We start from the raw sequence: 20,403 nt of genomic DNA, 5'->3' as shown, positions 1-20,403 counted from the left end.
CCCACCCCTTCCTCCCAAGTTAACTGCAGCCAAAGCGAGCTAGTGGGGGTATTTAGACACTCACAACCAGTGGGGTAAAAAGAGCAACCAAGAAAGTGGCAGCCTGCACGGCCACAGATGTGCTGGAGGAGCTAGAAGCTCTACCCATGGAGAAACTCCTGGAGAACCTTGCTAAGCCTAACAGGGGACAGGTACTTCTGCCCAACCTGGCAGCCACAAAGTGAACTCATTTAGGTAAAGATAACCACATGCACCTAACCAGCCTGCACCAGCCTGACATTTCTTCCTCCTAAGTAAAAACCAATGGATGGATTGAAGAGTCTCAGCTCAGTTTTCTATTTTGACCACCTACACCCCAAGATACTCTTTTAAAAAGTGTTGTTTTCAGATCCCTTTGAAGTTCATAAAGGGCCTGTTCATTTTCATTCAGATGTTTTATTACATAAATGTTACTGTTTTCTTTTGATTTATGCTCCCACTACACTGCACCTCTACAAACAACAATGCCACGGACTGTCAGCTGCTTTTACATGCTGTGAACATGAGTAGGTTTGATCAGAGTTTCAATTATCAAAGAAAAGACAAACTGAGCAAAAAGAAGGAAAAAAAGACCAACTTCTTCCCAACTGACAAGAAAAATACTCGTCATGTTTTCATAATAAAGGATCAGGCTCCCCATTTATGACAGCTTGGACCAATAATGTATGTTACACTGATGCTACTGTAGAGACAGGGTCAACATCTCTATTTAAATATAATTAATATACAAAACACAATGAAAGTTATACATGAATTATTCATTATTTTTACTATTGATAAAATTCATGTATACTAATCAAAGTTATACATGAGTAACGACATTATTAATAATGATTAATAATAATAATTCTAATGGCAACATGATGACTGTTCATAGCTCCTGCTTTGAAACACTGAACTTAAACATTGACCTGATGAAAGATCACAATTCACAGTGGCCCACTGTCAGAATCATTCTGAATATAAACTCATCGAGTTAATCTGAACCTTTCTCAAATGTGCTGTGAATAAATGCTGCTGCAAGCCACTGTGGGAAAGCTGTGTTATTATCATGGAAACATCTGTGACACATTCACAGAGGACGAGGACACAAAGGGACGACACGCAGAGGCTGTGTTAAAGTCAAAAATCCAAATCTTTAGTCCTAAACAGGCAGTGGTTACAAACAGGAAGACGAGCAGTCCATTAAACAGTCTACAGGGTCAAACATACAGAGAATTCAAACAGCTATTAAAAACAAATAACTGGACACTGAAAAACTTCAGTGATGTGTGAGGCACCAAAGGGAAGCAGCTGAGTATATTCAATGAATTCTCTTCAAATACAAAGACAGAAACTCCTACAGGCAGCATGCAAACTGAGCAGGATACACAAAGATCAGAGATTACAAAAGAAATCAGAAAAGATTTCAAACTTACTGAGAGCAAGGCCTCTGTTACAAATCTGTCTAATAGAAAAACATGCTGTACAGATACAATACGCTCAGTGTTCATGGTCATTTAAAAACTGGCTCTACCTGAACCACTTCAATATTTTATGAAGTCACTGAGTCGACCATTTCTACAGTTTGTTTCCTTCATTGCAGTTAGAGTGCGGCTGGTAAGGATGAAAACACACACAGAGCGTAAATTGTCTTTGTTAGTAACAAACGTCAGCAAAGAAAAGACAAAACACACAAACACTCTCATGATATTCATGAATCATCAGAAAGCATCCAAACATTCTGCTCGTGGACTTTTACAGTCTTATTTGCACTCGCTCATCTTCATAATCATCCTGATCAATACATGACAGGGGAGGCTTTGAGGTAGGCGGGGCTCTCTGCTGATGTCAGCATGAAAGGCAGGACCAGCGTCTGCCACATGTTGGTGAAACATCACAGTACACTGGCGTGGTTTCCTTTCCAGATGTTGGACGTTTGACACTTCAACGTTGAGGCCAACAAGAAGACACAGTTTTGGGTCGGGTTGCTGCAGGGTTTCTAACTGAGCAAAAGCAGAAGCACACAGACCAACAGGGATCAGATGCTGAGTGTTAGAGGAACATCTGTGCTGATCACTGAATGCTGCTGTGGTCTCTTGTTGAAGTTGGCTGGTGGGACAGTCTAATAGTGATATCCTGCCCATCGGAGGAACACTTTTAAAAACACATGCAATACTTTGTTTGTATTACAGTCACAGTTTATGTTATTTTTGTCCTTTAAAAGTGTTGCTGTACTATAAAGTCCTATAATTTGAGGCTAAAATGGCTCAGAGAGTCTCTCTCTCAGAGGATCTCCTTTGAAAGTGGAGACGGCTTTATCCGCTGATCCACGTCACTTTACCTGGATGTTTTCTTTGAAGCTGGATGAAGACTCCTCTCCCTCACTCCTGCTGCAGCTGTGTGGTCCAGTTGGCCTCTGAGGTCACAGTCAACATCTGTAGCAGAAGAGGGGAAATAAAAGTCCAGGTTACCAAAACTGGGAGCTTTTCCAAAATAGAGCGTAACTGGACTTTTTCAGCCTTACAGGCAGATAGTCGTCTGAAGCTGCAGCTTTTTCTTTTTAGCTTTTTCCAATCTCTGCTCTCGGCTTTCTTTGAGAACAGGTCTGCTTTCTTGGCATGGGTCTGTCTGCTGTTGGTGAAGAGACTAAATCCACATACTCGCTACTAAGATCTCCTCAAGTAGTCTCAACCAGATTACAGTTTAAGAGTAAATGTCTCCTGAGAGTTTCACCTTGGGGAGATGCTGTCTGGCTAACATGCAATCATGAGCATTAATCTATGAGGTGAAAAAGTAATTTTAAAAGCTCCAGCCACAAGTTTTATTTCATCTGTGTTTTGGTCAGAGTCCCATCAGACCTCCAGAATGGTGTCAGAGTGTTTTCTATCCACGTGATGAGCACAGGCCTCAGGTCCAGACCTCCAGGGGCACCATAGCCTCTTTGGAGCTAATAGGTGCAAGAAGGTTTTGTTGGGATAGGAACTGAAGAGGAAACTGACGAGGAAGGCAAGGATCTTCTTCAGCTCCTCCGAGCCGGGACCTCTTTGTGTAGGCCAGCATTGGCCAGGTAGCCCTCCAGCATCGCTGGATGGCCGACAGTGGAAAACCTAGAGGAGTAGGAGAGAAACAGCAGCTTGGAGCATGTCTTTATACTGTTTAGTTTTTAGAGCCACAGACTTTCTTTTAATGTCATTGTTCAGGATCTATGACTGATTATGTATTTATTGTATTCCTCCATGACTGTGTGACAGCAAGTGGAAAAAACCAGCTTCACCTTTGTTGATATGCTTGTAATTTTAATATTGATTAAATGGCCCATGAAATAATAGAAAGCTCATATATGAAAATGTATTTTAAGAAATAAAATGTTAATCTGAGTACAAAGGAGTACACTCACCTTCTGGTAGATGGAGGTGTAGCGAGCGCTGGTGAACATCCAGGCCTCCTCGTAGAACTGATCACTGATTGGATCCAAAACATCGATGGAGGATCTGTGTAAGCGCTGAGGATCGTCCTGATGGACAGAACAGAAGGAGAGTGAGACAAGTGAAGATATACTAAACAACACTGTGACATGAACTGAGCCACACACAGTTTGATTCACAGGTGATTGACACATTATTTGACCACGAGCAATCTTTTCTGGTTTGACGCCGTCTTTGTAGCCAGAAACCAGCTCTCTCCTCGGCTTCCTCCACTACACGCTTCCCCCACGCCAGTCTCCTCCGTCACTATAAAGGGGAGAGTCATGAGCTCCATCACCCTCACCTGTGCCGTCCAACGTCCCGCCACCAGCCTCCACTGCAGCAGGCCAGAGACCACACCCCTGCCACAATAAGTAAAAGTATATCCTTGCTGTACCCTTAATGCTAAATGTGCTAAATTAACCGCTGCCTTTGCCCCTTTGGGATTATTCTTATGTCACTGGGATGTTGACCTTTGACCTTCACATTAGAGAGATGGGCAGACATAATTAGTGTATGAATTTTAAAGTAACAGGTAATAAAGAGAGTGCAGCAAATGTAGTCAGGTTTATTACTCTGTATCACACATGAGTGCCCGAGGGAGGCGGGGCTGACTGGGGAGACACAGGAAACAGAGAGACAGGGCTGACTCGACATGAAACGATGAAACGTGGGACACGGGAACAGAAACTAAACACAGGCTGAAATGAACACTGAGGGAGGGAGAACTAAGATTACTGAGAGCCTGATAAATAAGAAGAACAAAAACCAAGAAAAACAAGAGTCAAAGAAAACCAAAAACACAAAGCATTGGGCCAGGACCCACTGCTGTGACATTTATATGTGATAAAAACATTAAAAACTGCTCACATGTTGAAATCTTTCTACGTATACTTTAGGTTCAGCTCTCCAGCCTGGCATTTGGTTAAGCATGATTCAAACATTTGATTTTGTTTAACTGGTTTTAATTATAGTTACTTTTTGTGAACATTTGTTGCAGCATTTAAAAATACATCATTTATTTTCAAACTTTTATTTGATTTAGAGCATCATATTTGACCAACGGAAATGTTTTAATTTCATATAAAATAACTGAAACAGTGAACTAAATATCTGAAATCTTTCCTTCCTTAAAAGTTATAATCCTACTTAAGTTATAGTGCAAACGCTTAAGCAACAAATATACTTGATGCTAATTAATTAATATTTCCCTTTGATGTTGCAACTATGCGGTCACTTCTGTCTTTAAACAAAATAATATTTTCCAGTTACAGAAATCATAAAGTCCAAACTAAAGTGCTACTGTTGCTATATGCATTTTATATAAATCATGGATGATGGTCCTGACATGAAGGAAGAGAAAGTTACAGGTTGCATCCTTTGACTTTGTCTCCGTGCCTTTGGGCGATTTTCAGAAGGACAGATGTTTCTGTTCAATTCTTAAATCAATTTTTTCAAACACAAACACTATTTTAAAGCTTCTAGAGAGTAAAATATTAATGATAATTATAATAACAATAATAAAAACAAAAGCTCTCAGATCCATCAAACCAAGCAGCAGAAAGAACAATAACTGAAGAGAAAACTTTAACCTTGTAGACTTCATTATGTTCCAGCTGCTCTACAGACGCTGTGACCTCGAACTTAAGCAGGTCGTAACGTATGTGCAGCTCAATAACTTCATAATCAGACCCTGTGGTATTTAGGCAGCAGAACAACTAAGAATAACAACTACAAATAATGTTTTTAGGTTTCTGTTGTACTGCAAGGTTCTGTACAGGAGAACCAAACCAAGAGCAAATATTACGTCTCATTTACACCTGAGCACGAAGAGCCATCAACATTTAGCAAATTGAATCATCTTTGTTTAGATGCAAGAAGAATCATATAGAAATGAAAAAGTAGAAATAGAAATCCAGAGCAAAGATATCCTCTAATTCAGCGTAGCACATGTGCAGCTGCTGCGATTCACGTAAGCATTTGGCTCGTCGCTGTTGCAGATTTTTCTCTCGCTGTTCTGGCTCACAGCGCTGCAAACACAAAAATAAATATCCCCAAAGGTGTGAAAGGGAGCTAATTAGTAAGAGTATTGTTACTCTCCGCAGGAGTAGTCCAGCAGTAGAAATCAGTCCAATAACAAGGTGTGTAACATCTAGCAGGGTGACAGAAAAACCCAGGGTAACTTCTAAGGACCTCAACGTCTCTCTCACATTGTGTTTTTAAACATGCTTCCATTTGTCACTTCAGTCTTTACTCTGAAATACAGGAAGAGAAATCATGGCTGAAACAATTTCTCATGAAACCAGGGGTGTGGTCCAACAGTCAGTTTGGTGAGGAAGGTTCCTAACTGAGAGAAGTGACCCAGAAGTATCTGTGTAGCAGCCACAATGAATCCAGATCATGAGCTTTATTAACTGATCAAAGTCTCTTCTTTCATCTTCTGCATCATTCAGTTTGCATTGGTAATGCCCATTATTGTAATGCTTTTTTAAGACCAGCAAAACTTTATTTCACTTTGGGTTAGCTGGGATAAGTGATGGATGGAGGGAATTTTACTTCAGCCACAGAAATCCTAAACAGGAAGGAGGAGCAGAGTTACAGTGGATCACTATCCAGCAGGGAAACAAGGTTTATTTCAATTTCTTGGCCATGAGTGAGATTTACTGAGTGGGCAAATTAGGGAGACGACACCATCAGATCCCGAGCCCTCCATGTGTTAATCAAGAGACGGCTGCTGTGCTACATCCATAAATAATGAATAAATTAGGAGCTAAAGCTGAAAGGACAGTTTATTTGTACCATCAGTGAAGATATTTTACATTTGAATTTTTTATTTAACATTTGCAAGATTCAATAACATAAAGAACCTGAACAAGAAAACATTTATGTGGATCAAAATACATTAAAACAAAAACTTTATAATAATAAACTTTATAATGTTGAAACTTTTCAACCAACTGATGAAAAGAAATCTAACCACTTGACATGAACACTACAGTAGGACAGTTTTGAAAGCTTAAAATGGAACTAGGGGAAGAGTTTGATTCACAGCTGCCTCATCAGATTTTTACAGGAGATTCTATCTGAACTCTGTGGAGCCTGATCTCAAGCTTTTTGAGTCTGACACAGAAACCAGAGGATCTTTCTGTGTCTTCAGATTCACTGTGATCCAGTGATGGGAGTGATTTCAGCCCTGAGTGATCGCGCTGATGTTTGCACAGAGCAGACAATGAGGTGAATGTTTGGGCACATTGGTAACAGTGAAACAGTTTATTAGTAACGTGGGATCGTTTGTGTGCAGAGTATGAACTGAGATTCCTGAAGCTCTTGTCACACTGGTCACAGCTGTAGTTTCCTTCCATGTGTTCACGTTCATGAAGGTTACGACTATGTGACTGTGAGAAGCTTCTGTCACAGTGTCTGCACTTGTGTGGTTTCTCTCCTGTGTGGACTCGTTTGTGTGATTTAAGCTTCCATGCAGTGGTGAAGGATGACCCACACTGATCACAGAGGTGCTTTTTAACCCCACTGTGAATCAGTTCATGTCGTTTTAAGTGATGTGATGTGGTGAAGCTTCTCCCACATTCTTTGCAGTATTTCAGTTTGTCTCCAGTGTGTCTACGTTGATGTACTTTTAGGGTCTTTTGCCGACTGAAAGTTTTTCCACAGAGGTCACAATGAAAGTCTTTCCCACCACCACAGTGATGACAGGGTTGAGAACTGGATCCATCTGTGTCGCTCTGCTTCTAAACAAAGACACAAAGACAGTGTAAGTCAGTCCTTCAACATTTGTATCCTGAACGTCGCCTGAAATAAAGAGCATCTCTGCAGACGTCCAACTACATTTGACTGTTTCAGTTAACACACTCAGTTTACTGGGCTGCAATAACTACAATACTACCACCATAATACTACAGTAATACTAAAATCATAACTGAAAGGAAAATCTGAATAATCACTCAGAGCTGCTTTTCCATGCAGTAGAATTGCTAACATGCTAACACAGTTTAATGAGCAGAGTTGTTCCAAACAGTCAGGCTAAAATGACAAGATAACAATATAAATACATACCTCACAGTAGCTGCACTTGTAGAGTCTCTTTCTGGTGTGGATCTGTTGGTGTCGTCTCAGGTGACGTGGAGATTTAAAAGTCTTCTCACACAGGTCACATTGATAAGGTCTCTCCTCAGTGTGGGTAAACATGTGTCGTTGTAAGTCTGTGTGAGTTATAAACTCTTTGCCACACTGTTCACAGCAGTACACATCATGTCTGTTGTGAATGCGTAGGTGTGTATTTCGGCTCTCTCTCAGGCTGAAAGTTTTTCCACAGATGTCACAGCTGTATGCCTTAATTCCAGAGTGGGTAACTAGATGCCTCTGTAAGTGGCTACTGTGAGTAAAAGCTCTGCCACACTGATCACAGCTGTACGCTTTAACTCCACTGTGGATGAGTTGGTGTGTTTTTAGGTAACCCTTCAAGGAAAAAGACTTTCCACACAAGTCACAGCTGAACGGTCTCTCTCCAGTGTGGATGACCTGATGCTGTTTTAGTTTAGCCTTCTCAGTAAAACCCTTCCCACACTCGTCACAGGTGTGTTTTTTCTCTCCCTTTCTTCTGTGAGGTTTGTCGGCCTCCTGAGAGCGCTGACTTCTGGCTCCATGTTGGTCCTGCAGTGACAGAGATACAAACAGAGGCAGTGAGTGAAATGCAGTCGTGGAACAAACTCAACCTTCAAACTCCATTAACACTAGTTTTAAACCTGAAGGTGGAGCGTGGCACCAAACACCTTAAAGGTCTCTTATCCCCACCTGCTGGTAGTTCTAACACATTACATCCAACCTGCTGTTAAAGATAATTCATGACTGTTCAAACACTAAAATCATGCACACACACACACACACACACACACACACACACACACACACACACACACACACACACTTTTATAATTTAGATTATTTTGTTGTTTCCTATTACATATTTCTATAATTTGTATAGATTTATACAGAATTATTCAGTGATAATAAATCCTATGTTTGTTTATTCTAAAGGAACCCCGTTAGCTTCCACAACAGATTTTGCTCGTCTTCCGTCAAATACTCACATAAAATATTACACAATAAAGTGGATTCAAGATATCCACATAATTTCACTCTTACATCCACAGTGAGGTTTCACAATTGTTCAAATATAAGCAATCAATAATAATAATATCAATAACATTGAGGCACATTACACAAATTTCAAAAACAAATCATGTCTTACAATATTTACAACAACTAAAAGCTCTGTAAATCGGCTTTTAAGTGTTCATTGAAGTTTTGAATAATTCTCTAATTTTTTTAAGGCAACTTATTCCACTTAAAAGTTGCTCTAAATGTAACAGTTTTACAAAACGTTACTTTTAACTCGAGCATTTACTAAGTTGCAGCTTGTTGAAAACTGTGTAATATGATGATGTATTTCATCTGGATACTGCAGCTGAGCAGAATAAATGTGGTGTGTTTAACAGAATTGCTTTCTTTAGAACTACAAGTAAGCCATAGAATATTTTAGCCTGTACAGGAAGCCAAGAAAGGTTATTATGCATTTTATCAATATTAGTATAGTATGAACATCTTCACACTAATCTGGACGCCTTATTCTGGACTAACTGAAGTCTGTTAAGATCTGTCTTATTAGCTGCTGACCAAATGATTGAACAATACTCCAGATGAGACATTACTAGTGCATTAATGACATCTTTCATAATGAAGAAGTGATACACAAAGAGCATTTCATAGCCATAGCTATGCCTTGTCGGCAGAGTTATGTGACATTAGTGATGTTTGTACTTTCAGCGTTAACTTGGTTTTAAAGCCTTTAAAATATACGCCGTTCAATAGTCGACCTTCATCTGACAGAGAATGTGATGATTTTGTGGATAATTAAAGTCAGTCATATATCCACAAACACAACAAGCTGAAAGTCAGTGATGCTGCTCGGTTTGCAGTCCTGAACATCACGGCACAAGCAGGATCCACTGCACTGTTAATGTTAGCTGTCTAATATTGCTGCCTCTGTTCGGTGGTGTCGAGCCAAACGCACTTTAACGTGTGTTTGAACGAGCTGACGGTTCACTCGTTAAGCTGAAAGAAAGATGCTTTAATCACAGCAGTCACACATGTGTCCACTGCACCATCTGGAACTCTTCTTGTTTACACTCGTAATAACACAAACACTAAATCCTGCTTCTCTGGTGCTGTTGTGTAGCAGTGTGTACACCTGAGACTGTCACCTGTCTGTCTGTCCTGCACTCTCTCTCTGTTTCTTTCTCTCTGATTGTGGAATAAAAGTATGAACATGTGTTTATAAGTTACACTTGTGTTTGAATCCTGCAGCTTATCACACATTTGATTTCCATGTGTGACGACTGCAAGTGTCCAGAGTGAGGACAGACTGAGGGAGCCACTGCTGCACATCATCTGTGAGGCTTTGCAGCCCTGATGATCCACCAGGACAAACTCAGCAGTGTGTGAGGAAGAGGAGGAGGAAGAGCCAGCAGCAGCTGACAGATGGAGAGAATAGACAGACTGTTCCCTGTTTGTGAAGGACTGCTAGGAAAGTTTAACATAACTGTGCTGAATCAGTCTTATTAGGTAATGTTCAAATAATGTGATCATCCCAGTGTTTTCAGTGTGGGAGAAAGTACTCAGGGCCTTCAAGTTACACACTATGAAAGGCAGCAACAAGTTTAATGTTCAGAAACCTAAAGTCTGTATCAGCAGCAGGATGGAGCTAAAATAAATGTTGGTTTCAGTTCTATGAAGCTTTGAGTATTTTGGATCAGTAGCTGCTGTGTTTGTTGCATCATATTGCTGTAACTGTTTATATGCTTTATATATTCTGAGCTAAGTTGATCTATAGTGTTACATCATATTCTATAAGGATGTTATGTGTTTGTAGACTTTCTGCCCAGTTTGACCCATTTAGCAGACGTCAGCCTGTTTAAGGCTCTGATATCTATTCTGTGTGACTTAAAGCAGTTATGACATGGTCTGATTTTCTCACCCAATAAAGGAATATTTCATATATCAGTCTACTCTTCATTCTATCAGACACAGTTATCACAGCTCCTACATTTGCTTTTTACACATATATGTAAGCACTGAGCCAAATTTAGTACCAACATATTAAATGAACAATATTTGTCTCTTATATATGATACATCTGTATACACACTGTCACAGATACTTGTCTGTGAGTGAAGTGATTAATATAATAACTATAATATTGGCCATATTATATTTACATTACCACAGTGAGATGACTTTAGTCTCATGAACAACATCAGCTAATTGTTATTTACAGCTAATCTTAAACGACTGTTCAGCACAGAAATGAAGCCCAACAATCATGTTTCACAGTCCTGTGGTCTCAGCCTCAGATACTCATCAAATCACACAGAGCTCATGTAGAAACAAATGAACTAAATATGTTCTCCTTCATTTCTGTCAAACAAAGCTGTATGAAACGTTTCCAGCTGTTAGTATCATGGTTGCTAGGCAACCTGGGCAGCACGACGGAGGCTAGACGTCCCATTTCACGAGCCTACGAGCCTCGCACTTCGGCCTTAGCGGTCTTTGAGTACGCGGCCCTTGAGGACTTTAAAGCTGCAGAACCTGAATCGGGATACAGCCATGATGATCTCCAGCCTCGTGCTCGCCAACATTCTCACCTGAGTTAAGAAGACGATCACTGAAATGGTCTCAGCAGGTCCTTTGATGACAGCAATGAAATGCAGTGGTAAGGCTTTTTGGGGATTAAGTTCGTTTTCATGGCAAAGAAGGACGATGCAGTTCATCTGATCACTCCTCATAACATTCTGGAGTGCAGGCAAAATGCTATTATAAAAACGTAAGCAGCAACTTCTCCAGGTTCCAATATTTATGCAATTCTCAAACCTTTTGGCCACGACTGTATAACCTCTTCTGAAGTTTAGTGGATATTATACATGGTTATGCTCAGGATGTGTCGGCCAGTTTCCACTGGAAACGCCTTTTGGTTAAACTGTCAGCGAGGAATTTGCATTTGCACTGTTACATTTTTATATAACTTTAATGCACATAAACAACAGCTGCTTGTTTCAGTGAAAATACATTGATGGGTTTTTAATAAAGTTGTGCAGCTGTAAAGTATTTTGTCTGGTGTCAATTCTATCGTCAGCTACATCGTTATGGCAAATGTTCAAATGTATATGGTGATAAATATCTTTGGTCATATGGTCCTGCTCTGTCTGTCACCTTCTGTGTTGAGCTCATTGTTTCCTCTGTAGTGGCTGAGCTGAGTCCAAGTAGCTGAAAATGTTCCTCTGCTGCTCCGTCAGACTCTCCTCCTGCTGATCAGCTGGGACACAAAACAGATCTTTGTTAGGCTCCACACTGCACTGAAGAGTCAAAGTGTCTCATATGTTCATCTGACAAGTAAAAGAACACATTTTTGTTTCCCGAGGTGGGCAACTTGTTGGAAACAAACACAAAAGGTTTGAGCACTGATACCTGCCATTGCTGGCATTGAAAGATGCAACGCCAGCAATGTGGATTGTCAAGACTCAAACCAATCATCAAGCAAAGACAACAGGGATCATTTGTTTCTGTTTATTTAGCATTCACAGCATTTGTAGTTGCCTTCTGTGCAGGGGAAGTCCACGCACACTGTGTGGTACCGCCATCCGCAGAAGGTGCATTCAACCTCTGTAGGAGAAACGAGATTGTCTGAGACTGAAATGATATTCACTAAAGAAGTGGTGATTTGTAAAACTTCACATTTTGATCCGGGACGTACTCTGCATAAAAACAAGCGCTCACTCTTCCTGCTCAACAAATGACAAGGGCGGAGCCTTATACCACGTGATACAGAAGCTGTGCCGTGTGATGCTAAAATTAGCAGGGAAAAAACAACGGAGAGCACGTCAGGGATGATGAGAAAGTGACAGGAGAAAATCCGTCCCGGTCAACCACCCAAACATCAATAACGGGAACCTTAGACAGCGCTTCCCTATACACGTCGAACTGATATTCACTAAAGAAGTGGTGATTTGTAAAACTTCAAGTGTATGATAAGGTGAAAACAAATACACAACTGCATGTCATGTAGTTGAAGGTTTTTTTTCTTTTGGAAGACCAGAAAACACTGAAAGTTACAAATTAGTCCTTTATTTATCCAGGTAAAAAAAAATCTCATTGAGATTAAAAATCTCATTTCCAAGAGAGACCTGGCGTCATGGCAACACAAGTCACATACCACACAGGTATATAACATTTATAACAAACACAATATCCCAACATGTGTAACAAATGTATTGTGCTTGAAACAAATTCAGAATAGGTGATAAAGCAGCTGCACATGTGTGTCACGAGTAAATCTGGCTGTATAACAAACAGAAACAAGTGATGCTGCTGTCTTTGCTCAACGGTTGGTTTGAGTCTTGACAATCCACATTGCTGCCATCTTTCAATATGTTGAATGCACCAGTGTAAGTGCAGCCACTCAGACTCAATGTGTTCATAGAAACAGGTGCAGATGTGTCACGAGTTCATCCAGCAGTAGCTATGGCACTTGGCCACAGGGGGCAGCAGTGGACTGACCTGCATTCGAGACTGCTCCAGCTGCTCTGTGACAGTCAGTAGATCTGCTACAAATTGCAGATCATATGCAAGTTTTGGAAATGACATTATAAATATTCTTAACTTAACCACGGCAGCATTGTTGATGTATTACCTATATACTACAAATTATTCCACCTGCTGAAAAGTGGATCTAATGTGGGCGGACTCACACTTAGCAAATAAACCTGTGATGTGAGAATGTAATCAAACTGTTGATCAGAGGCAAAGTAATTTAAAGTTTATGATGCTATCGTCTAATGTTAGCTGACATGATGTTAGCTTGTAAACTTATGTTGTTGTCTGGGTCTCATGTCTGATCTGATGATAATAACTGTGACAACACAGAGATTAAATAAAGGACGTTGGTGGGACTTCTTATGTTAGAACTACAACTTCAGTTAAGGAGTGAGACGTAAGGTGACAAGGAGAATGAAGAGAATGAGAAAGAAGTAACTGGGAAGAGAAAATGAAAACAAAAATTTGAAATGATCAAATTTGTGTTAACAGATGATGGTGATTTTAAAAATTCAAGTAATTTAAAGGTTTTATCCTATTTGTTGTTGTTTTTTTCATATTCTTCTATTTGCAAGAGGTTATTAATAAAACAGGTTCTCTTTCTGGTTTCTCTTTTTGGACGCACTCTCTACAGCTTATCACATCCAAAATGGCGGATGTCAAGTACAAAACCTCGACAGAAACAATCAGCAAGAATTTTAGCATCAGTCCAAAATAAAACTGTCCAACTACAGAGTTTTAAAATCCAACTAAACTATGAACAGAGATCTTTTACAAATAGGCTATTGATGAGATGACAGTGGTAACAAAAACGTACACATCCGCGCACACAGACAAAATGGCGGGAGAGCGTTTAACGGTCGACCTCATGAGTCCGTTACCGTGAACTATGGAGCGGCAGATTTGTGCTGGAACTGAGCTGCACACAGCTGATGTTAGCCAGGAAACATTACACACTGCTAACGTTACCTTCACACGGAGCTCCACACGGAGACGATCAGCGTCAGGCACAAACACCAAGTTCAGAAAAGAGGAACTTTGAGCAGGAAGGAAAGAGTCAGAGCGGCGTTTGAGGACACGTTTACAACCACGAACATCAGAATCTGTCTGTGCTGCATTCAAGTGCAAGTTGGAAACTCACTAATCTCTGTCATGTTGTCCAAAGATGATTTATTTCTGCTGGTTTTCTTGTTTGAAACACAAACATGTGTCAGCACTTTGTTGTTCTTCACCCTGCAGCATTTGAATATTTCAGGAGTAAACTGATCATAAATTCATGAAGTCATGACTGAAAGTGCAGACTGAGAGTGGATCACATGATGTTTGAGGTGTGTCATGTGACATGTTCAGTATTGTCACACATGTCTAGATTGTCCCTGATATCATAACTGCTCAAACACTGATGATTATATTTGAAGAATTATTCCTGATGGCAGCAAAGTTTGAATGGAGCTCTCTGTCTGTGCTGATTTGTCGCCCTCTGGAGGTCAAAGCACAAACTGCATGATGTCACTGTAACCACCACAGAGACAGGAAGTGTTTTTAAATGATGAAATATGTCAGTGATGCTGATAGTGTGTTCATCACAGACGTTCAGGCTTCGTGTTGACATGAATCAAAGTTAATGTCATTATGGACCAAGGACAGTACTCTGGGTCTCCTGCAGAACAACTCGAGCTGTGATACCTGAATGAAGAGCCTCTGCTGCTTTAAAGAAGGAGGCTCGAGGCAGCGGTGAGGTGCAGACCAACCAGCTTTTATTCAGCAACTTTAACAGAAGGATCAGAAAAATAAAACTATACAGCACAGTGATGCTGACTGAAGCCACAGCATTAAACTAAACAAGCATCTGATCATCTTTAACAACATCTAATAAATAATGACAACTATTTACTCCTGTATTTCCTACAATAAAGCCTGTTCAGATATTTGTTGCTGATGGAAATGTAAAAGGCTCCCAGGAACCAAAGGACAAAAACAGAGGCAACAGTCACAGCTGCAAAGGATCCCCTAACACATAAACTGGTTCGAAGATATTTTCTAGCTCTGCAGAGGAGCTTGATTGCACGGACAGTAAAAAGTGGATTCAATAACAGCAGCGAGCGCTGAGTGATATAACGGTGCTGCGAGCAGCAGTGCAAAGGCTCACACAGAGACAGCAGCTACACTGTGTGTGGATGTGATCCACAGTCACAGCTGTGGGTTTCAGTCAGTGTGTCTCTAACTTCATGGTCACATTTCAAAGCTTATTGGAGCCAGAAGATGTTCAAGTAAAAGATTTATTGCTGTACTCGTCTACCAGGATAACAGGAGGTTCATAAAGCTGTGTAATACTTCAGCTTTCCATCATGGAGTAGTAGTTGTGTCCCTTTGTGTTTATTAGTGTGTTCACACGTCTACTTTAACTTCACTCTGTAATGAAAGGATTCAAATCACTGATAAATACATACATGCTGACTCTGAGTCTCAGTGAAGGAGGAAAGGATGGATGAAGGCAGCCTAGTGTGGGTCATGTGTGTCCAGCAGTCATCCAGGGCCTGGATCCATCTGTAACAGGAAGACAAAGTCCAGCCTGTAATCATCCTATCAGGCACAGCGTTTCCATCCAGCATCCTGACGACGCTAACAACCCGTCAAACGTCTCCTCTGGTCCACAGAAGTCACACTTCCTGTGTCATGTTTACCTTTTTAAGTGTGCTATTCAAGCCTGTGTGACCAACTCTGACTCTCCAGATTCCATCCTGGTCTCTGCTGCAGCTTCTTCTACACGACTGTTTTCTGTATAATAATATCTGCCTTTCCCGTCTCTGTCCCAGTGTGCCTGCCACTCGTCCTTCATCTTTACCTTCATTATACTCTTCACCTCACTTTCACTGTATTTTATAGTCAAACCTGCACGACTTCTTCTTGCTGCACCTTTTTAAACTTATCGTCCTGTTCATTGCATCAACACCGATATTCACAGGGAGCCATAAGAAATCCACTTCTATCCCTCTGTGTTTGATTCTATACAGGAAATGAAGTATATCAAAAACAATATGTTGCCTAGAGTCTGAAGACATATCACCTGTGCTCACTAGCACGCTGCTAGAGTCCCAGCAAACCACATACCTCCATATTAGTGCGTCCTCCACCCAGTTCAAGCCAGTAACATCACTACCAGCTCCCAGTATAAACTGCCACATCATCTGTAATTCTTTTACTCATCACCAAACTTATTTGTGGGAGAACAAATGCAGCAGCCGTTCTTTTATCTGACAGTGTTGACGCATCAGTAAATATCCTCACATGACCTGAGGACTTTCCCACTATATGAACCTGCTTTTAGTCGCCCCTCCTCCCTCGCCACAAGCTTCCTTTACAACATAACTTATAAAAAACAACTTTATTGACAATCAGCAATAACAATTACAGACAGTCTAGAAGAAGAATCACATGATCAAGGAGCAGAAGTTTATGGTTTTAATAGCTTTTACATTTTGGGAAAGTTTTAAAAACATTGTTTGGTTTTCTTTCTAAAGCGTTGAAAGGACGGCTTTGCATCAGAAAAGTAAGATCAGCAAATGAATCCATTAAAGTTCTTTTGCCTTGTTTGCAAAAGAAGCCAAACAACATTTGTGTTACAAAGAGAGACTTCAGAACAGATCAAAGATCACAAACATCAGGCACTGATGGAAACAGCCAAACACAGAAACAGAGGCACCAGCAGGTGAAGGAGGCCTGTTGTAGAAATGACTCTGAGTGCTCAGGTAGAAACGCATGAAGAACCAGTGCGTCTAATATTTGGAGACCAATCTGTGTTTGAGCGTCCTGGATGAAACACAGATCATGTTGCAGAGCGAGGACGTCGTCTTTCCTCCCGAGTGTGTAACTACAGGACGTGTGCAGAAGGTTTAATCGTCCTCCTGACAGTTACTGATGAACGAGTCCTTCAGGGAGGCTCCAGGATCACTGTGGCTTTTACCAGCTGCTGCTAAACTGAGAGGTGTTGCTGCTTCATGTGTGAAGATGTTTGCATGGCTTTAACAGTGCAGACGTTCCTCATGTGCACCCATTTCATATGTTTTATTGTGATGTTTAGTAACATCTGCTTCCCTCCTTCAGGCAGACGATAAAGTGAGCTCAGCCTTAAACATGTGGAGAGAACGTTTGACCGACAGTCCTGGGACGACTGCAGAACAATGGTTTGTTTTTAATGATAAAGTTTCATAATGGAAATAAATGCTGAGCCTGTTTCATGATGTTGGCCCTGCAGCATCAGGCAGGATTAATACTGTAACAAACGTGTGTCACAGTTATAATGACTTTAAATGAAGACTTGGGTTGGATGGAGATGTCAGCTGGATTTGTGCTGACTGTCACTTTAAATGTTTTCAGTTCAGCTTCTAAATCTACTTTTGTATAATGTTTGCTGAGTTTTGCACTTCATGACGCTTTTAAGAAGAGCCAATAAATCCTGACTTTACACCAAAATAAAGGTTTAATGTGTTTAGTGTGACAGTGGAGGAGAGCGCACATAATAAGAGTCATTAACAGAATGGTGACAATTATAATCTGTCTCATTTTAGGAGCAGCTCACAGGCACAACAGACTACAGAGCAATCAAAGCACCAGTTAAACGTCCATGTGACCGGCTTACAGCCAATGAACAATCAGTCCCCACTGTCCCCACCAACATCACTGTACTGGAAAGACTGTGCTGCCATGGTCAGAGATGAACTGGTACTAAAATGTAAGGCAGCTGATGTGTGTGGCCTTAGCAGCACAAATGCATCACGGCTGCAACGCTGCAGTGTGTTTAAACATTTGAACATTTCTGTGGCTTCAAACCAGCAGCTGCTCTGTACTCAGTCGTGTTTGTGTGTCTGTCAAAGTGATTGTTGTCTTTAAAAAGCCTTTTGTGTTTGAGTTTTGTGAGCAGTGCCGAGCTTCTCTTTAGTCTAAGCTGAGTCGATATATTTGATTCCATGTTTGGTGTGATTTTCAAAGTCAGCAGCAGCAAACGCTGAACAAGCAAAGTTTGGGCCCATCAGAGACAGCAGTGGACCTGCTGACCTGTAGGTGTTGGAGGTGTTTGTGTGCAGCTGTGGGTCAGTCAGCTTTATTTCACTTATCCATGACAGAGCGCTGTTAGCTGTGAGTTAGCATCCACTGAGCTGTTTCATCTACTCTGTCACTGCCAGCAAGCAGAGCCCAGGGTTGGCTTCAGAAGCTGGACGTGGCCTTGCTCAAGGGCACTTTAGCAGCACGTTCCCAGCAGTAACAGAGGGATTCAAACTGGTGACCCTGGAATCACCCAGAAAAGTCACCTTATGCCAGAAGTTTTAGTGAGACGGGAACAACATTACAGCTCTGATGTCATTGACCTGTGCAGTGAGGACATATTGAACTGTGAGGACACAGCTTATAGGTTCAACACTGACCCTGGGTCAGCATGTGCAGGCTGCCATGGTGTTGGTGTCACCACTACAGACAGCTCAGGTTCAACTGGTTCTTCTTTGATTTGCTTCTATAGCACAAAGGTTGACACCAGTCTGGTCCAGTTAGCATCTGAATCCATAAACGTGTGAGCTCGTCCCACCAGAGGACGTCAGCATCATGGGGATAATGTCTACAGCAGGAAAACACAGGGACAGTTGGGTTTGCTGCACATCTGGAACACACAGTTAGCTCAGATATGTTCATGTCGCTAACACCAATACAGTGACTGAGTGCTCTATAGCAGCTAATGCTAACAACTGTAACACTGCTGTTTGTCATGGTTTTCAGACCAAATGATAACAAAACGTTGGGAAAAGTGAAATATTGGAACATGAAATCATAAATTATTACATTTAAACAACAATAATACAGCTAAATTTGCCCTGTTGGCTCATAAGCTGCTCACCTGGATGCTACATCAGTGCAGTCCTCTCTGAACATTAGATAATCAACACACACACACTTATTGTTGAGAGGCTGACTTAAAAAACTCACAGAAACTCTTAAGAAGCTCCTCAAATGATGACTTTGGAGTTTTGTGTTACTGTCAGTGTATAAAAGCTAGAAAAGGAAGAAAAGCAGGAGAAATGATCAAAGTGCTGCTGTGTGCAGGAAGAACTACAACATGTTAGTGAGAAACACAAACAGGGTGTGAAACACACTCCAGAGGAAACGCTGTGTGCAGGCTGTCTGTGACTTCCTGTATCTCTGCCACAGACTGGGACAGACACCAGTGAAACCAGTCACTGTGGTCATGTGCTTGTAGCCAGCAGCCTGTGATGTGAGGCTGCTTGAGTCAGTCGTCTGCTTCCACCATGTAAACCTTGGTGTCTCCTACATGCACAGATGTTTCCTACAGACTGTGCTGCTCCAGCTGTCACACAGATGTTGAATCAGCAACATCTGTGTCACGTCCTCCCTGGTCCCACAGATAACAGGCTGCATACAAGAGGCTCACCTCTGCTACCTGCTGCTCCACTCCCCATCGCTGTTTTGGCCACGCCTCCCGTTGGTCAGCAGGTAAAGGTGAAGCCTGGGACATGGAAGCCTTTACAGCAGAGCTTCATGGGCCTGTCCAGCAGCAGGCTGAGGAGAGAAAGGTGACAGAGTTCGCTGTTACAAACAGTTTCTCAGCTTTGATCTAAAAGAGCTTCTTTCCTGTTAAAGCAGCTGAGAGTGAGCACATGTTCTCCCCCTGAGGTTCTCATGACAGAGGAAGAACTCACAGCTGAGGAGGACCAGGATCTCCATCCACTCACAGTCCCTGCAAACAAAACCACCATTTGAACTTTAACATTTGCTACGTGTGCACACAGTAAGTGATGGAGGATGAACTGGTCCTGTCTCTGTTGGTGGGCTCGTATACTGGCAGGAAGGAAGCTTCTCTGGGATTTCTCAGGCTTTTCCCCGCAGCACGCCGTGTGATAAATACTCACAAATACTCACAAACGTGTCGTTTCATGCGTCGGTCAAACACTCGACGCCCAGCTGGAAACACTTCAGGGAAGTTCATCTGCCCGAGATTCAGAAAAGTCACAGAAAATGTCAAATTGTTGTGATATAGATGTTTATCAAATCAAATCACTTTTGTTGTCACATCACATGTGCAGGTACACTGGTACAGCACATGTGGGTGAAATTCTTGTGTGCGAGCTGCACAAGCAACAGAGGTGTGCAGGACGATAGGATATGATCATGGTCACAGCGCAGCCCCAGTGATGTTAAACACAGAGGGTTCAAACCTGTCGTTGCTTCATCAGTGTGGACGTTTAAA

The 20,403-nt window shown here is 41.4% G+C and overlaps 2 protein-coding genes across 2 annotated transcripts; both read right to left on the bottom strand.

Annotated features, from left to right (window-relative positions):
- Positions 1–1,155: 1,155 nt before the first annotated feature.
- LOC146679504 (phospholipase D1-like) lies at positions 1,156–3,736 on the bottom strand. The gene is made up of 3 exons (XM_085450452.1): positions 3,419–3,736; positions 2,880–3,128; positions 1,156–2,456 (listed from the first exon to the last, which is right to left on the bottom strand). The coding sequence occupies exons 1-3, from the start codon at positions 3,638–3,640 to the stop codon at positions 2,403–2,405; spliced, it is 525 nt and encodes a 174-aa protein (XP_085306578.1). The 5' UTR covers positions 3,641–3,736; the 3' UTR covers positions 1,156–2,402.
- A 2,520-nt stretch (positions 3,737–6,256) lies between these two features.
- Positions 6,257–11,866, bottom strand: LOC146679503 (uncharacterized). Its single transcript, XM_085450439.1, has 3 exons — positions 11,769–11,866; positions 7,557–8,153; positions 6,257–7,231 (listed from the first exon to the last, which is right to left on the bottom strand). The coding sequence occupies exons 1-3, from the start codon at positions 11,784–11,786 to the stop codon at positions 6,545–6,547; spliced, it is 1,302 nt and encodes a 433-aa protein (XP_085306565.1). The 5' UTR covers positions 11,787–11,866; the 3' UTR covers positions 6,257–6,544.
- Between the last annotated feature and the right edge of the window lie 8,537 nt (positions 11,867–20,403).

This window comes from Copadichromis virginalis, unplaced genomic scaffold (genome assembly GCF_057382275.1).
Source record: "Copadichromis virginalis isolate Kocher_CV1m ecotype Utaka unplaced genomic scaffold, C_Virginalis_male_GT1.1 unmapped_scaffold_1, whole genome shotgun sequence".
Classification (NCBI taxonomy): Eukaryota; Metazoa; Chordata; class Actinopteri; order Cichliformes; family Cichlidae; genus Copadichromis; species Copadichromis virginalis.
The sequence above is the reverse complement of the archived record's forward strand: the minus strand, read 5'-3'. Positions and strand labels throughout refer to the sequence as shown.

Coding starts and splice junctions, on each gene's coding strand:
- LOC146679504 (XM_085450452.1), bottom strand. CDS start 3,640: ATGTGTCAATCACCTGTGAATCAAACTGTGTGTGGCTCAGTTCATGTC. Junction 3,129..3,418: donor ACACCTCCATCTACCAGAAG/GTGAGTGTACTC, acceptor CTACTCCTCTAG/GTTTTCCACTGTCGGCCATC. Junction 2,457..2,879: donor ACTCTGACACCATTCTGGAG/GTCTGATGGGAC, acceptor CTTCTGCTACAG/ATGTTGACTGTGACCTCAGA.
- LOC146679503 (XM_085450439.1), bottom strand. Junction 7,232..7,556: donor ACAAGTGCAGCTACTGTGAG/GTATGTATTTAT, acceptor GTCTTTGTTTAG/AAGCAGAGCGACACAGATGG.